The 15,278-nt window shown below is 60.5% G+C and overlaps 3 protein-coding genes and 1 long non-coding RNA gene across 4 annotated transcripts; 2 read left to right on the plus strand and 2 right to left on the minus strand.

The window, feature by feature from the left end:
• The first annotated feature begins 1,188 nt into the window (after window positions 1-1,188).
• On the plus strand, window positions 1,189-11,080 carry LOC140259739 (tRNA (32-2'-O)-methyltransferase regulator THADA-like). The gene is made up of 31 exons (XM_072351337.1): window positions 1,189-1,321; window positions 1,805-1,982; window positions 2,049-2,135; window positions 2,285-2,312; window positions 2,385-2,533; window positions 2,621-2,743; window positions 2,895-3,081; window positions 3,170-3,324; window positions 3,572-3,656; window positions 3,797-3,933; window positions 4,108-4,305; window positions 4,388-5,057; window positions 5,141-5,293; window positions 5,382-5,491; window positions 5,559-5,719; window positions 5,857-6,023; window positions 6,137-6,322; window positions 6,455-6,600; window positions 7,122-7,256; window positions 7,378-7,482; window positions 7,663-7,863; window positions 8,023-8,173; window positions 8,380-8,605; window positions 8,678-8,914; window positions 8,990-9,215; window positions 9,319-9,525; window positions 9,709-9,947; window positions 10,054-10,236; window positions 10,320-10,586; window positions 10,674-10,861; window positions 10,944-11,080. Exons 1-30 carry the CDS (start codon window positions 1,209-1,211, stop codon window positions 10,795-10,797), a joined length of 5,334 nt encoding a protein of 1,777 aa, XP_072207438.1. The 5' UTR covers window positions 1,189-1,208; the 3' UTR covers window positions 10,798-10,861; window positions 10,944-11,080.
• LOC140259741 (uncharacterized) lies at window positions 5,145-6,445 on the minus strand. The gene is made up of 3 exons (XR_011905437.1): window positions 6,355-6,445; window positions 5,542-5,711; window positions 5,145-5,266 (listed from the first exon to the last, which is right to left on the minus strand). It is a non-coding gene; the product is annotated as an uncharacterized lncRNA (long non-coding RNA).
• Window positions 11,081-11,371: 291 nt separating the features above from the next.
• LOC140259740 (uncharacterized) lies at window positions 11,372-13,137 on the plus strand. The gene is made up of 2 exons (XM_072351338.1): window positions 11,372-12,497; window positions 12,664-13,137. Exons 1-2 carry the CDS (start codon window positions 11,372-11,374, stop codon window positions 12,828-12,830), a joined length of 1,293 nt encoding a protein of 430 aa, XP_072207439.1. The 3' UTR covers window positions 12,831-13,137.
• A 178-nt stretch (window positions 13,138-13,315) lies between these two features.
• LOC140259760 (somatomedin-B and thrombospondin type-1 domain-containing protein-like) lies at window positions 13,316-15,052 on the minus strand. Its single transcript, XM_072351365.1, has 5 exons — window positions 14,835-15,052; window positions 14,137-14,319; window positions 13,973-14,063; window positions 13,663-13,836; window positions 13,316-13,502 (listed from the first exon to the last, which is right to left on the minus strand). The coding sequence occupies exons 1-5, from the start codon at window positions 15,031-15,033 to the stop codon at window positions 13,397-13,399; spliced, it is 753 nt and encodes a 250-aa protein (XP_072207466.1). The 5' UTR covers window positions 15,034-15,052; the 3' UTR covers window positions 13,316-13,396.
• Between the last annotated feature and the right edge of the window lie 226 nt (window positions 15,053-15,278).

Here is a 15,278-nt window from a genome sequence, read left to right on the forward strand (position 1 = left end):
CAGCATGTTGGTGGCCTGGCTTGGTGGTACAGTTGAGTGGCACATCTCAGTGGCATGCAAGCACTTCTCTCACAGCTGCCCGTGGGGAGGCATGTTGGACGTGTCCTTGTCCTTTGCTTAAACCCAGAGTCTCTTGCCCTCAGAGCTGTGCAAGCCAAGGTCAGCAGTGAGGCATAGGAAACCCACCTGCTGAATGGTACTGCTCAGTGAGTGCAGGCAGGGCGGTGTGGTGCCAGTGACACAGGAGTGAGAGCTGTGAACCTCCCGCACACCGAATGTCTGTAGTTCTTCTTCCATCCCTCTATAGCTTCTCTTTTGGCTGTTGAATCTGTAACATAAATTATAACCATTCAATACAAAGGGAAAAGTCCCTTGTCTCCTGCTGCTGCCAGCCCCCACCTCCCAGCCCTGGCATGAGGACACTGTGGGGCCAGGTCCTGTTTCCTAAATCAGGCTCATTCTGCTGTACTAATCATATGGCTGAAGCAGATTAATCCCCATTCCCCATCCTTCACAAAGGGCCTTTCCCCGCTCGCTGCCCATCCCTGCCTCCCACCACACTCACACAGCCTATTAGTGCCTCCGCTGATTGCTTTTCTTTTTCATCTCTCCCATACCTTTCAGTTCAGAAAATGGACCGGTAATGCTTCTTTTATCAGAGAATTATGGGATTTAGGATCCAGATCTTACAAAGGAGACTTTTGATACCTGCTGTAATCAATCCCGATCTGCAGACACCTCTCTGCTCCCTGTTACTGGAGAGGAATAAAGGAAGGGATTACCAGTGTTGTGTTTACGGCTGCTGAGGGCGATAGGATCGCGGGGCCATTTCGTATTAGAAAAGGAAGGGAAAATAAAACAAGAAGGACAAAAAAAAATGCAGACAAGGGAGGACAATATAGATATAGATAAGAAGAAAACAGGCTCTTATCATTTCCTTATTGGTTAAGGAGATTCCGAAGCCATTATAGAAGATTAGCAAAAAATAAAATAAAATAAAAAATAATAAAAAAAAAGGTTAATCTGCTTTAACCGTTCGTTTGTCAAAAGTGAATTTATAGGGTTTGAAAATCCTAGGGTGAAACAGGAGAACCCCCCCGTTCCCTGCAGGCAGGGGCTGCAGGCTGGAGTTCCGCCGCTCACCGCTAGGGGGCGCTGCGGCGCGGCTGCGTGTCCGCTTCTCCGCCCGCTCCGCCGCTGGCCGCGCCATGGGTGCCGAGCGGGAGGCGCGGGCCTGCGCCGCGCTGTACGGAGCTGCGGGGCGGTGCGGGCCGAACCCCGCCGCGCTGCGCTGTTTGCGCTGCCTGCAGCAGTTCGCGGGGTGAGCGGGGCCGGGCCGGGCGGCTGGGGATGCGGGTTGGGGTACGGCGCTGCGGGGGGAAGGGAAGCCCCGAGTGGGGGGCTTTGAGCCGGATGGTGGGATGGGGGTGGGAGCTTCTCCCCGCGTTGGCAATGCGGGCTGCGGGTGGGAGAGATGGGAACGTCGCAACCACGTGGAGCTGCGGCGCCCCTTGGCAAGTTCAAGTCGGGTCAGGGTATCCCCACCCCAACAAGCTGGGGCATCCGCAATGCAGCCCCAAAGGAGGCGAGGCACCCCTCGCCCAACCCATCCCCAGCTGCATTAAACTAGGGCACCCCCAGAACAACCCCCCTGCAGCCCGGCTATCCCCACCTCAGCCCCTTTTGAGCTTAGGCTCTCCAGCTCTAACAAGTTGAGATGCACCCATGCTAAGCTGCTTTCCACCAAGGTGCTCCCACACTACATCAGACCGCTGCACCCCACCTCGTCCCCATCCCATTGCAGGAGCGCGGCCAAGCGGTGCCGGGACAAGCACCTGGAGGAGGCCCTGCAGCTGGCACAGACCCTGGGCAAAGAGCTGCAGGTGCTGGGCGAGATGGAGGTGCGGCCACTGCTGCGCTGTGTCCTGGCCTTCCAGCTGGAGGCTGCAGGCAGCTCCAGTGCCTTCCAGAAGCTGGAACAGGTCTGTAATGCTCCCCTACAAGTGATCCTTATGGTGCTGCTGGAGCTAAGTGGGGTCTCTCAGCAGATTGTGACCCAGCTGGCCGTGGGCAAGGAGGCTGTGCTGGCACAGGAGGTGGGCACGCTGCTGGCCGGGCTGGCACTGCACAGAGAGGTGAGAACACCATAGGTGCCACCATGCCCTGAGTGCCCTGCCTTTGGGGGCATAATGGAAGGGAGCTGGTTACAGGAGCTTTGGAAGAGATTTTCCCCCATACATACATTGTGTAGGGTGCGAAGGGTGCCTCTCCTTCTGCCCCCCAGGTGCTGTCCCCTGAGGACCTTCAAGCAGGTCAGTTGCTGCTCTTTGACCCCTTCCCCATCCCTAGGAGGGACAAGGGTGACACTGTCCCTCTGCCTGCAGTGTGCATGTTCATAGAGAAGAGCAGACTGGGCCGGCACTACTGGCAGCAGAACATGGCCTTGCTGCTGCAGCGCCTGGCTCACACCCTGGGCTACGTGTTGCAGGGACAACCAGCACCAAGTGGCACCTGGGGCTGCCTGGCTGTCAAGGTTGGAGCCTGATTTGGGGAACCATGCGTGGTCTCCGGAGGTGAGCAGTGCTGGAGGCCATCCTCACCATCCTCTCCATTCCTCCAGGCCTGCCTCCAGCTCTTCCAAACGCTGCCAAAGGATGTAGCCCCACTGGTATGGAGTGCAGCAGCAAAGAATGAAGCCCTGCAGCACATCCTGGGGCTGCTGCTGGAGGCAGTGGCAGGGAAGGTACATACAGTCCTGCTACTGCATGGGCAGCACTGCCCTCCACTGCTGCTTTTCATGCCCCCAATAGAACGTTACAGCATCAGAGGGATGCTCTGTAGTTGCCCATGTAATGCATAGAGGCTAGAGATGTGCATTTGTTTTCTGTGTCCAGGCCCTGAACAAGGATGTGCGACTGCTGGCAGGCACAGCACTCAGCATGCTGCTGAACACAGCCCCACAGCCTGGGAGTGGGGCCAGCGCTGCACTCACCCTCTTCCAGCTCATGGACAGAGGTGTGTGCTACGCCAGCGCTGGGAAGAGCCTCACCAAAGGAGCTGAAAGGGGACAGGACACTCACCGTCAGTCAGAGTTCTGCCTCAGGGGCCTCCCAGGTGGATGGATAGTGGGGTCTGGGTCTCTGTCCCATTTAATGCAGTCATTTCCCAGCAGGTGCAGGGGAGCTGAGAGTTGGGGAGCTGGCAGTGGAGGCTCACAGCATCCCAGAGTCAGATGGGCTGGAGAGGCTGGTGCTGAGCAGGGGGCTGCTGACATGCTGCCACTCAGACATCCTCTGCTTCCAGCTGGAGGGCAGCACCTGCCAGGTATGAGGGCTTATTCCAGGGTCAGAGCCCCTCACCCAGCAGTAAGAGTCTGGAGTAAAGTCATTCCTAACATAGCAACCTACTCTGCATCACACAGCAAAAGCTGAGCTGCTCTCCCAGCCCTGAGGGCTGCTTGGCAGGCACAGAAAGCTCACATGGATACCAAATTCTCTCCTGTTCTGTACTGAGGTTTTTTTCTCCCTGGAAGTCCCCATCTGTCTGCTTGCTGACCACTGTGCTCCTGCAGGCCTGCTTGCTGCTGGACGTGCTCTTCCCCACTGTGTGCACTCTGAGCAAGGAGCAGAAGGACTGCCATTACCACTGCTTCCAAGGTAGGAGACAAACCTGCTGGTGGGGCTGTCAGTGCTGCTCCTGCCCACAGAATGCCATCCTCCTTGGGCTACTTTGTTTCTGATGGCTCCCTGAGCCCCACAGCCTGGCTGGGCTCAGCACTGGGGCTGTTTGCTTTCAGTCCTGCTGCTGTGGCTGCAGCGTGTTCAGGAGAACCTGCCTGAACTCTGGCACCTGCGGGGCAGCCGCCTCCTGGCTGAGGATGCCAAGCTGCTGCAGGAGCTCACCCAGCTGTTATGGGACAACGCCGAGGCCCCGGTAAGGCTGCAGGGGGCACCCCCAGCACTGTTGCAATGAGATAGTTCATCTCCTGCCATCCCCATCTTCCTAACCCATGGTTGCCATCTAGAAGTCCATGGCCACAGGGTCTCTTCTAAAGCAGGAATTCAGGAAGGGGAAACCACACCAACCTCAGTTTCCATCCTTCCCCAGGTGGAGGGCGTATCCGAGATCATCCAGAGCTCCTTCAAACTCCTGCTGGAGATCTACCACCTGGAGTGCCAGCACTTTGAGGACCAGGAGAGACCTCTCTACCAACAGATGCTGCAGAGGGCAGTCTCAATGCCATGGCAGATCAAGGCCAGATACATGCCCCTGTGTGCCATTGTCCCCTACATGGGCAGCCAGCAGGTAGGGGATGGCAAGGTTGCATCCCTGTTGGTGGTGCAGTGAGTGGAGGTGACTCATCGGGTGCTCATGACCTTTCCCACAGGTGCTGGATGCCTGTCCCATGCTGCCACAGCAGCTCCTGAGCTGCCTGGCCACCAACCACCTGTGCCCCATGGCCACTGAGCTGTACAGGGCCCTGGTGCGGCAGCAGTGCTCGCAGGGGCAGGGCGATGTGCAGGCTGAGCTCTGGGCACAGCACTGGTTGCCACTCCTCAGCCAGGCTCTCCGCTCACCCCTGCCCATCCTGCACAGCAACGCTGCCAACCACCTCCTGCCCTGGACGCTGCGGCAGCTCCCAGCTGTTGGCACACTGCTGGCCGCCCAGTTCAATGGTGCGGACACAGCCGCGCTGCGGGCCTGGGTGTCACTGCTGAGGGTGCAGAGGAGCACATGTGGGGTCATAGCGCTGCGGGACGAGGAGGTAGCACGGCTGCGGTCCTGCCTGAGTGCCCGTGAGGAGGGAGTACGGCTGGCAGCACTGGGGCTGTTGTGCAGCAGCCCCGGGCACAGCTTGGCAGGCATCGAGGAGCGGCTGCTGCGGGAGTTCCTGCCCCTCAACCTCAACTGTCACACCTCCGCCTTCCGGCAGCTGCTGCAGGCAGCTCTGAAGAAGGTGCTGGGGCGGCTGCGGGACGGTGCGCTGGCACGGCTGCGGGGGAAGGACCCCAGGGAGCCGAGGGGCAAGGGAGTGGGACAGCCGGAACAGGCTGTAGGTGAGATGGCCACCATAGTACCTCCACACAGCCCTGGGGGCATGGCAGGCGGGTGGCTATGGTGCTGGGTTCTCCCTTTGCAGACTTTGTGGAGTGGCTGCTGCAGCTTTGTGTGTCCTCGCTCACCCCCTGGGCCAACTACCAGAGGAAGAAGACGGCTCTGCTCCTGCTGATGGCCATTCTGGAGACCTGCACAGACACCTGGAGCCCTGAGAGGAAGAAAGGACAGCCCCCGCGTGAGTAGGGACACCCCAACCAGACCATCCCTGTGCTCTCGGGCTGCTCCTCTGCCCTGTTCCACCATCTTCATCCCCATCCCTGCAGGGACGATGGCCACGCTGTTGGGCCACGCCAGGCAGAGCGGCTGCTGGGACTTCTTTTCCCAGCCCAACCTGCTGGCACTGCTGGGCTGCCTGCAGGACAGCACTAATGAGGTGGGTGCCACCTGCTGCCCTGCTCCCCCCACCCACATCTCCATTCTCACCTCTCCTCCTCCGGCAGATCAGGGACGTGGCCTCGGAGCTGCTCATCCGCTACTTCCCTGCAGCATTCCCTGAGACCCTCAGCCCAGCACTGCTCCAGCTGGCTCAGGATGCCCTCAGCAGCCCCCGCGTGCAGGAGGCTGAAGTCGGAGCAGTGCTTATGAAGACAATCCTGCAGAAGTATGAACATGGGACGGGCAGTGGCAGGGCAACCCCTGGCAGCTCAAGGGGTTGCTTTGGCTCTGGGACAGCCCTGCAAAAGTGGAGCAAGTTAGGGCTGAGGCCTGCACACCATGAGCACACGCCTCTTGCTCCAGGTCAGACAGCAGCACCATGAAGCTCCTGGCCCCGGAGGCCAGCACAGCCCAGACACTGGCAAACCGCAGCCTGTTCTTCACTCAGCACTTGCTGCGGGTCCTGCAGGCCCAGCTTGCCACAGCTCAGCAGAACCTGCTGCAGGCAGCAGCCGTAGCACCAATGCACGGTACGTGCCTGTGTGCTGGAGGAGCTCCGTGTTCACTCTCCAGCCATACATCTTGTTTTGGGAAGCCCAGATTGCCCCAGGCCCTGCTGTAACATGGGACGGGTGTCGTTCAGGTGTGCTTGCAGCCCTGCGGAGGTGCCTGCTACAAGTGCCTGAGGTGGTCACCTGCATGCAAACAGCAGAGTCAGCACAGGGCTGGCAGGAGTTGCTCAGCAGCCTGGTGGGCACTGCAAGGGACATCACCTCCCTGCTGCTGGGGGCTCTGCAGAGCCAGCAGGGGCCAGAAGCTGAGCAGCAAGGTGAGCAAGTCCCTGTTGGGAGCTACCCATACCTCTGTTACAGCTGTCTTGGACTCAGCTGTGAGCTCCAGCAGTCCTCCATACTAGCAGGAGCAACCTTTCACAAGGCTCAAATGAAGCTTCCTTTTGCAGCGGCCGCTCCATCATTTGCAGACATGGGGAATGCAATTGGCTCACTCATTATGCTGGGGAAGGGCCAACAGGAGGACGAGGAGGAATCAGTTCTGCTGTCAGAGGAGCACAGTCTGATACTGACCTGCTGTTGGGTGTCAGTGAAGGTAGGAGCATCTCCCCATGGAATAGCTCAGGTGCTGGGCATCCACTCTCACTGAGGACAGGGGGCAGTGGAGCACTGTGCTTACCTGGAGGTTACTGTAGCTTTTGCCTCTCACCTGGGAAGAAGATGCAGAGACTACAGCTCTCTTCTAAAAGTAACCCTCCCTCCCTCCCTGCTCTTATATAGCTCAGCTGCTTTCCCAGCACTGATAGCCCCCAGCTGGGCAGGAGCTGCGCTGCCCCTACTCACAGCCCCGCAGCTGTGTTGGGCTGCACTGACAGCACCCATCACAGCTTCTTACCTAAAGCCTGCCCAGCAGTGAGCTGGAAAAAGAACATTTCTGCCGTGCAGGGCTTGCAGCAGGCTGAGAAAATGCTGCAAATGCTGGGTGCTCAAAAGCATCTTGGTGGTCATGGGCTGAGCAGTGGTGGTCCTTGCTGGGCAGCCCTGCCACAGCGGGTGTGGGTAGGACAGCAGCATTGGGCAGCTCTGCTGCCTTCTCCACACTCTGGCTCTCCCCAGGAAGTTGGGCTGTTGCTGGGAGGTCTGGCTGAGCTGCTGCTGTCATCCCCTGGTGCAGAGCACCTCCTGCCACTTGCCAGCCTGCAGACAGCTGCAACAGTCTTCCAAGAGATCCTGCTGCGGTGCCGGCACTGGGTAAGCACATGGCCTGCCTGGGGTGAGCTTGGCCTCTCTCCCACCCTTCTGGATCCATCCTGCAGCTCTGGGTGCTGTGGGAGGGTGGAGAGCAGGGAGTCCTGACACCACTCTGCCCTAGGGAGCAGTGGAGGGCTGCAGCATGGGCTTCACCAAGTTCTGTGCTGCTTTGCTGAACCACCCCAACATGGAGCTGCAGGCAATCCCACAGACCATACTGGACCAGGTACTGTGCCTGTTCTTGCTTGTGTTCCACTCATCTCCAGCATCCATATTCTCCAGCCCTGGGGGAAGCACCAGCAGGAGATGCTGCAGAGTGGTGTTAGCTGCTGATCCCCTCCCTGCAGGGAGGCTGCAGGCTCCACCAGGCAAGTTTCCACCGGTCTGGATGGACTTTGTTTCTCAGGGGTTAGAAGCACTGAGCGGGCCCCGGAGCAGCTCGATAACACGCCGTGCTGCTGGCTTCCCCATGCTCTTCCTCTGCATTGTCAGTGGGGAAAACCCAGCCCAGGCACGTCCACTCCTCACCCGCTGTATCCAGATGCTGCTGGACTTGGCCACCGTGGCCCTGCCACAGGACTGGGACCAAACCCTTGACCTCCCACAGGTGACTGCAGTGCACACTGATCCCTTTGCTATTAAAGCCAGTTTGGAAATGGGGTGGTCTACACAGAGCCCCTCAAAGGGATCTGTCTGCGTTGGGTACTGTAGCATGAGGCTGTTGGTGCCTGGTGCAGCACCGCTGAGCTCTACACACTCTCTTCAGGTGTGTGCCCTGCACGTGCTGCAAACATTGGTGCGTGGTGCAGGGCTGGGCACTGCGCTGCTGCAGTATGCTACACCAATGGTGGCCATGGCACTGCGGGGACTGAGCTCACCTTGCTGGGCCATGAGGAATGCAGCCATCCAGCTCTTCAGTAAGTATCCCAACCCTGCTCCACACCCACTGTCCCTGCTAGCAACAACATCAATGCTGGCACCTGCAGCAGTGCCCATGGGGAAATAGCAACCAGAACTGCACCCCACAGCATGGGGACATGTCCCCATCCTTTCTTTGGGTGGATCCCAGTGCTGGAACGTGGCATTACCCTTCAGGGATGTTTGATGTGCCCCCTCCCCACAGGTGCTCTCACCACACGGCTGCTGGGCCAGAAGCAGAGCTGCATTGAGGGCTGCCTTGTGGAGGGGCTGAGCCTGCCCGCGTTCCTGGGGCAGCACCCACAGCTGGGTGCCGTGTTGCTGGCCGAGCTGCAGGCAGCCATGCCAGGGGGACCTCACCTACATCCCGCATTGCATGCTGTCCTCACACTGCTGGCACAGCTGCAGCCTGGCCCCAATGACCCCAGCAGGTAAGGCATAGTGCTGGCAGTAGATACTCTCCCCTTGGCATGTCACCACACTGTGCCCTTTTTACTCCGTAGCCCCTCCACTCACTTCCTGGAGCCACTGCTGGAGCTGGCAGGGAGCCCCATCTATGCCATACGAGCCATGGCTGCCAAAGCACTGATTCCTGTCGTCCCACCACCCCAGCGCCCAGCTCTGCTCCTGCACCTGGCCCAGCAACTTCCTGCACCTGGGGGAGTCCACTCACACAACACGCTGCATGGGCGCCTGCTGCAGATGCAGGCACTGCTGGCCCCCAACCCGGGCACTGAGGGGTAAGTGATCCTGCATTGCTCCATGGCCGTGGTGTCTCCATCTGGGCTCCATGGTGAGGGTGTGTGTCCCCACAGGCTGCCTGCTGAGGCCTTGCACCCTGTGGCCGTGCAGCTGGAGGCCCAGGGCTGGCTGCTCAGCCCTGCTCAGCGCTGCCCTCTTGTCCGTGCCGCCTTCCTCCAGGTGCTCGCCCTCCTGCCCACCTCCCTCAGCCCCAGCTTCACACAGAGCATCTGGGATGCTGTCAGTTCTGAGCTGGGCAACCTCATGCTGGGCAGGGAGCCAGGCTGTGCTGAGCCGCAGGTACTGCTCTTGTTCCCTGCTGTGAAGCTTAGGGCATGGCAGATGGAAGCCCATCTTTGTGCCCATGAGCAGAGCGCTGGGAGGAGGTCTGTGTTTCTTCCAGGTGGGTGCAGCCATCCTCCACCAGACCATGGCCCGCTTTGCTTGCAGCGAGGCAGCCCAACTGGCTGACAGCAAGAGAATCCACACTGTCTGCTCGCTTCTGCAACATCCACACCCTGATGTCCACCTTGCTGTGCTGAGCTGGGTGACCGATGGGAAGAGAGCAGAATGTGGGGAGCTGGAAAGGGCCCTCCGTCTGACAGTGCTGGTACAGTGGAGCTCAAAATCACAGATTCAAAGTGGGACACTAATGCACGGTGGCCCCCCCTTGTCCTTCATTGACCTTTTGGGAGGAGGCACAGCACCCTCAGGTGCTGCTCAGGACAGCATTTCTGAGGGCTTTGCTGATGGGGGGTACTGACCTTGTCCATTCTTTCCCATTGTTGAGCAGGAGAACCTACAGGCAGTGCTGCAAGACAGAGGGAACAAAGAGTTCCTGAGATTGTACCTTGAGGCTTTGATGCATCTTTGCAGAAACTGCCCAGTTTGGTCCCAGGGAGTTTCCCAGAAGCTCCAGGGCTCTGCCTTAGCATGTGTGGAAATGCTGCTACACATGATGGAGACAGAGTGCCCTGGCCCGGAGCTCCTCTCCCAGGCACTATGTGCTGCCAGCCTGCTGCTCACCGTGGGGTAGGGCTGTGGGATCAGAGCCCTGGGCTTTGTGCCTGGATCCTGTGACCTCCAGGTGGTCTGTAATCCAGGAGCTGTGCCTGACCTCTTCCTCTGCCCCACGCAGGTTTGGGGACGAGGACGCCCTGCTGGTGCAGCGGTGGTGCACAGTGCTGGAGACATGTGGCCGACCCGTGGCAGACGAGGTGCTGCGGCTGGCAGCTGCGTGCTCCCTGCAGACAGCAGGCACTGAAGTTCTGCGGCGATGCCGGGGGGCTTCTTGCCCCTGGCTTGTTCCTATGGCACTGCGGTAGGTCCTGAGTGGCTCTGTAGGTGTGCTCCCTCCCACACAGCACCCACTGGGCATGTGGCAATGCTTTCCTTCCTCTGCAGGGTGATAAACATGAGCATTCACCTCCTGCAAGATGAGGACCCCGATGTACGGCACGAAGCTGCAGGCTTTGCAAGCCTTGTGCAGCATGGCCTGGGGCAGCCAGGAGGAGATGGCTGCATCTTCGTGCAGGGCAATGTGGGGCTGCTGAGCCTCCTGCAGCTCCTTCTGGATGAGTTCGGGCATCACCCCGAGACCTTTGGCTCGCTGCTGCAGCACCTACCCCAGTTTGACCTCAGAGCCATTGTGGAGGACCTGGAGGCTGACACGTGAGTGCAGCCCTCTGCAAGGGTTGGGAAGGGGGGGAGCATTGGGTGATTGACAAGAGGTTTTATGTGCCCATTGCTCCCCTGCAGCCCCCCCAGCCTGTACAAGGAGGACGAGCCCAATGTGTTTGTGGAGCCAGCCGCCCTGGCACAGCAGCTGCTGCCCTTCCTGCTGCAGCTAGTGGAGAAAGCTCCCAGTTCTGCCCTGCACTGACTGCAGGCTGCAGGCCCTGGTACACTGCAGGACCTGCACTACTGCCAGCAGCGATGGAGCCATGGTATGGTGGCAGCCCTGGGCTGGGAAACCCATGGTCCCAAGGAGCCTGGTGCTCACTGTACCTTTGCTTGCTCTCCTTGCAGAATCTGCTACCCGCTGCTGGATGAGGGAGCTGGGCTGTGCCGTGCTGCGTGCTGCCCTGGCTGTGCTGCTGGTGAGGGCACAGCTGGTTGCCCATGTGCTCCAGGTGCTGGGTGAGGAGCATGGAGCTGTGCTGGGGTTGGGCTGTGGTGCCCAGAAGCTGGAGCAGGAGCTGGCACTGGTGCAGGGGCTGCTGGCACAGCACGGGCTGGGCCCTGCTCCCCAACAGAGCACTGTGCGGGTGGAGCAGGGAGAAGCACGTGGGGATGGCTGACGGCTGTGAGCACAGAGCGGTGTCACCGAGCCCTGGGTCGGGTCCTGGTTCTGGTGGCCACGACCTGACGTTTTTTGGGTGCTCTCTGCAGCATGGCTGCGGGTACGGTGGTGGAACCCAGGGACAGCAGGATCCGCCCGTTCCCTTTGTGCCTGGATGCAGCAGCACTGCAGCAACAGGCAGGGCACAGCGGCAGCTCTCCGACCCACCGGTACGGCATCGCCGAACCGCTCCTGCGCTGCTCGCTGCGGTCCGGCTGGGAGGATGGGACGTGCACAGGCACTATCCTTGTTACCGTGTTGCCCTTCCACCACCTTTTTTACCCGGTGTTTTAGCTGTGTTTTGTGCCCAGCTCGGGTTTCTATCCCAAATAAAGAGCCCCACAGCAGCTGCGCCGTGGAAGTCTCTCACTGCCCGACCTTGCGGGCTCAGCGCGTCCGTCCGGCCTCCGCGGGGCTCCCTCTGCTCCGCCCCGGTACCGGCCCCGCCCCGGCACGGAACAGGACGCGGCACATCCGCTTCCCTGGGCGGCCCGGCTCGGAGGAAGGTGAGCGCCGGGGGCGGTGGACTCGGGAGCACGGGGAGTGGGGGGACCCTCTGTGCCTGTCCCCGCTGCAGGGCGGTATGAGCGCGGCCAAGCCCAAGCGCATCAAGTTCTCGGACGAGGAGAAATTCCTCATCCTGGAGGAGTTCAGCCTCCGCAAGGACATCCTCATCCCCAAGAGCGGCCGATACCGCAACACGCAGGACCGGCAGCGAGCGTGGGAGGAGATCGCGGCCGCCGTCAACGCGCTGAGCCCGGTGGTGCGGCGCACGGCCGAGGAGATCCGCAAGAAGTGGCATAACATGGTGCTGGACGCGCGCCGGGAGCTGGCCGCCGACAAACACCCGCTGCTCCGACAGCGGCCCCAGGAGCGGCTCTTCCATCACATCTTCGCCCTCTTCAACAAGCCCGGCCCTCCGCCCGCCCCGTCCTTCGGGCTGCCCGCGGCCGCCCCCGAGCTGCTGCCGCACGGCCCCGCTCCGGACCGCTTCCCCGGCTCCGAGGAGAGGCGGCTGCCCGGCACGGAGAGCAGGCTGCAGCCAAACCCCGGACCCGCCGCCCCCCGGGCCGCCCCGCCGCAGGGCGCAGCCCTCGGACCTCCGCCTGGCAACCCCGAGCCGCCCCGCGTCAAGTGCCCGCTGAGCCCCGCGCTGGCGTGGCCGTGCCTCGAAGCCATGGCGAGCCCCGCATCGCTGGGAACGGGCAGCCCTGGGCCCCCAGAACCCCCGCATGATAACGGTGAGCAACCCCCAGTCCGTGCTGGGGCTCCCAATCCCATTCCCAACACCGGAGTGCGGTTCTGTATCCACTCCAGGCAGCGATGCTGCAGTTTGGTGATATCTCCCCTTCTGTCCTCACCACCAGAACCTCTCCCAGCCTTAACACCTTCCCTCACTCCATGCAGGTGGCACAGTGGCCTCAGAGGAGCTGTCAGAAAAGCAGAGGCAGCTGCACACCGAGATCCTGGAGCTGCAGAAGGAGACCCTGCAACTGCAGAAGGAGAAGATCGTGCTGGAAAAGGAGAAGCTCCTCCTGGAAATCCTGAAGCTGCGCAGGGAGTTGGGCACGTGAGGGGCTGTGGGGCGATGCCAGGAGCTCTGTGCTGCTCCTCATGGGGATATCGAACATTCTGGGGCTCACACAGGGACTGCTGGGTGCTGTGGTGTGTGGGGCTGAATAAAGTGAGCAACGTGGGATGCGGGCATGGTGCTGTATGGCAGAGGCGGAGGCCCCGGGTGAAGTCAGCAGAAGGTGGCTTGGGGGGACAAGCAGGCACTGGTGACAGCGATGCTGGTGCCATATGCTCATAGAATTGTTAAGGTTTGAGAAAGACCCCTCTGACCATTGAATCCAACCATTGACCCATCGCCACCATGCCCAATAAACCACATCCCCAAGTGTCACATCTCCATGTTTCTTGAACAGCTCCATGGATGGTGACACCACCATTCCCAGCCTGTTCCAATGCTTTGCTACTCTTTCAGAGAGAAGGATTTTTCCTAACACCCAACCCGAGTGCACTCAGCCCCAGACAACCAACCACAGCCATGCCCTTGCTTTCTGTGCCAGCTTTAATTGCTCTCCTCACACCACACCAAGCAGCCGAGATGCCCTTAAAGGAGCTGGGCTCTGCTCACCTACACAAAGATGAACGCTGGGGGGGGACAGGCACAGCCCTCCTGCAGAGCCTCCCGCACCCATGAGCCCTGGCACCCTGCTATGGAGGTGGCCACCCAAAACGTCCTGTAAGGAAAACCCAGCAAATGTTGTCCTTCTGTAAAAAAACATAGATGCTAAATTATCAGTTTTAATGGGGAGGAGGATGGAATGTCTCTCAGGAGCGCCCTTAGGGGACATTGCATTACCCAAAGGCTATTATCCCTCCCCCCCCAGAATTGCCTACCTGGCTCCTTGCACCCCGTATCCATCACACTGGGGCTGCCCGCGGGCTGTGTCTCCCCAGCACTCGACACACACCTGCCTGTCCCGCTGTAGCCGGCGGCTCCAGGGCTGCCCACGACAGGCAGCTGCCACCTGCGTCAGGCGGAAAAAGCTGCAGGAGATGGGGAGGTGGGAACTGGTTTGGGGAAAAATAACCTCGGTTGGAGTTAAGGGAGATGCTGCAGTGTTTTCTTTATAGGAGCTTCCAGGGGATGGAAAAGGGAATGGGATTGGGGACAGGGTGTGCAAAGGGGTCATGGCCCCATACCTACCTGGGTGGCTCCTCTGACCGCTGCATCCCAGTTCTGCGCCAGGGATCCCTGATGTCTGGGCTGAAGGAATCTGGGAGCAGTTTGGCCACCCCTGGCACAGAGCAGCGATGGTGAGGTGGTGACAGCCACTACAATGCAGGGCTAGGAGGGGGGTCTTGCATTACCTTTGGCAGCCCCACAGGCCGGGTCATCCCCCAGGCATCCACGGCGCTGCTTGAGGTCAGGGCAGGGCTCCCCGCCGTGCCGGGGGGGCACAGTGACTTGGCGGCTGCGATCTTTGCTGCCCACCCCACATGGGGAGCTGCAGCTGCTCCAGGGCCCCCAGGGACCCACTGCACAGCCCACTGCTGAGAACAGAGCAAAGAGATTCAGTAGCATTGGAGAAAAAGGAACAGGAGCAGGGCAGAATCTGTGCACAGCAGGGAGAAGGGGGACCCCATGGCTCAGCCCCACAGCATTGTGTGCTGCTTCTGGAGCCTTTTATTGTCAGGCTCTGCATCGAGCTGAGCTGGGACCTCACTAATCTCTATGGAGATTACGGAGCGCTGACAGGGCCATTGTCCAGCACAGCCCCTGACCCTGTGCAGTGGTGGCAGGCTCGTGGCTCAGTCCTCGGTACCCACGACCCAGAAATCAGCCCTGAAGCTCGCAGTGACAGCACTGCTGCTGCTGTCATGTCCAGCTGCAGAACACACTGCGGGATCCCTCACTGAACAGAGCAAAACTGGGATGGTGTTTGAGACGTGCCCACCTGCAACCCCACAGGCACAGCTCGTCACCTCCCAGAGGAACCTCTGATGGGAACAGCAAAACCCCACCGGCACGAATGGCCCCACCGCCCTCACCCTGCCCCACAGCTCACCGGCACGGCGGCACGCAGCCTGGTAGTCCTGGCAGCAGTCACCTGTCCGCTCACAGTACGAGTCGCAGTAGCAGCGAGTGCGGCGGGCACCGGTGGCCCAGCAGGCGTTGTTCCTGCCTGGGCAGCAGCGATGCCGACAGCCACCCAGCACGTAGCCGGCAGCCAGCAGCCACCCCCCACACAGCAGCAGTCCCTGCATGGCTGTTGCAGTGCTCGGCTGTCCCCCGGGGGGGCGGGAAGGGGGGGACGGGCTGCACCGCACCGCCCCTTGCCTGGACGTGGGGATCAAGAGCCTTTTGTTCTGCTCCGGTGCCCCGGCGCCTGGCTGTACACACGTCCCCATCCCAACCACCTTGCTGAGCTGAGCTGGGTGAGCAATAGAAAGGGAGCAAGGTGCGAGGAGCTGGACAAGCCATTCTAGCTGATGCTACTGGTAATGCCTCC

Source organism: Excalfactoria chinensis, chromosome 16 (genome assembly GCF_039878825.1).
Source record: "Excalfactoria chinensis isolate bCotChi1 chromosome 16, bCotChi1.hap2, whole genome shotgun sequence".
Classification (NCBI taxonomy): domain Eukaryota; kingdom Metazoa; phylum Chordata; class Aves; order Galliformes; family Phasianidae; genus Excalfactoria; species Excalfactoria chinensis.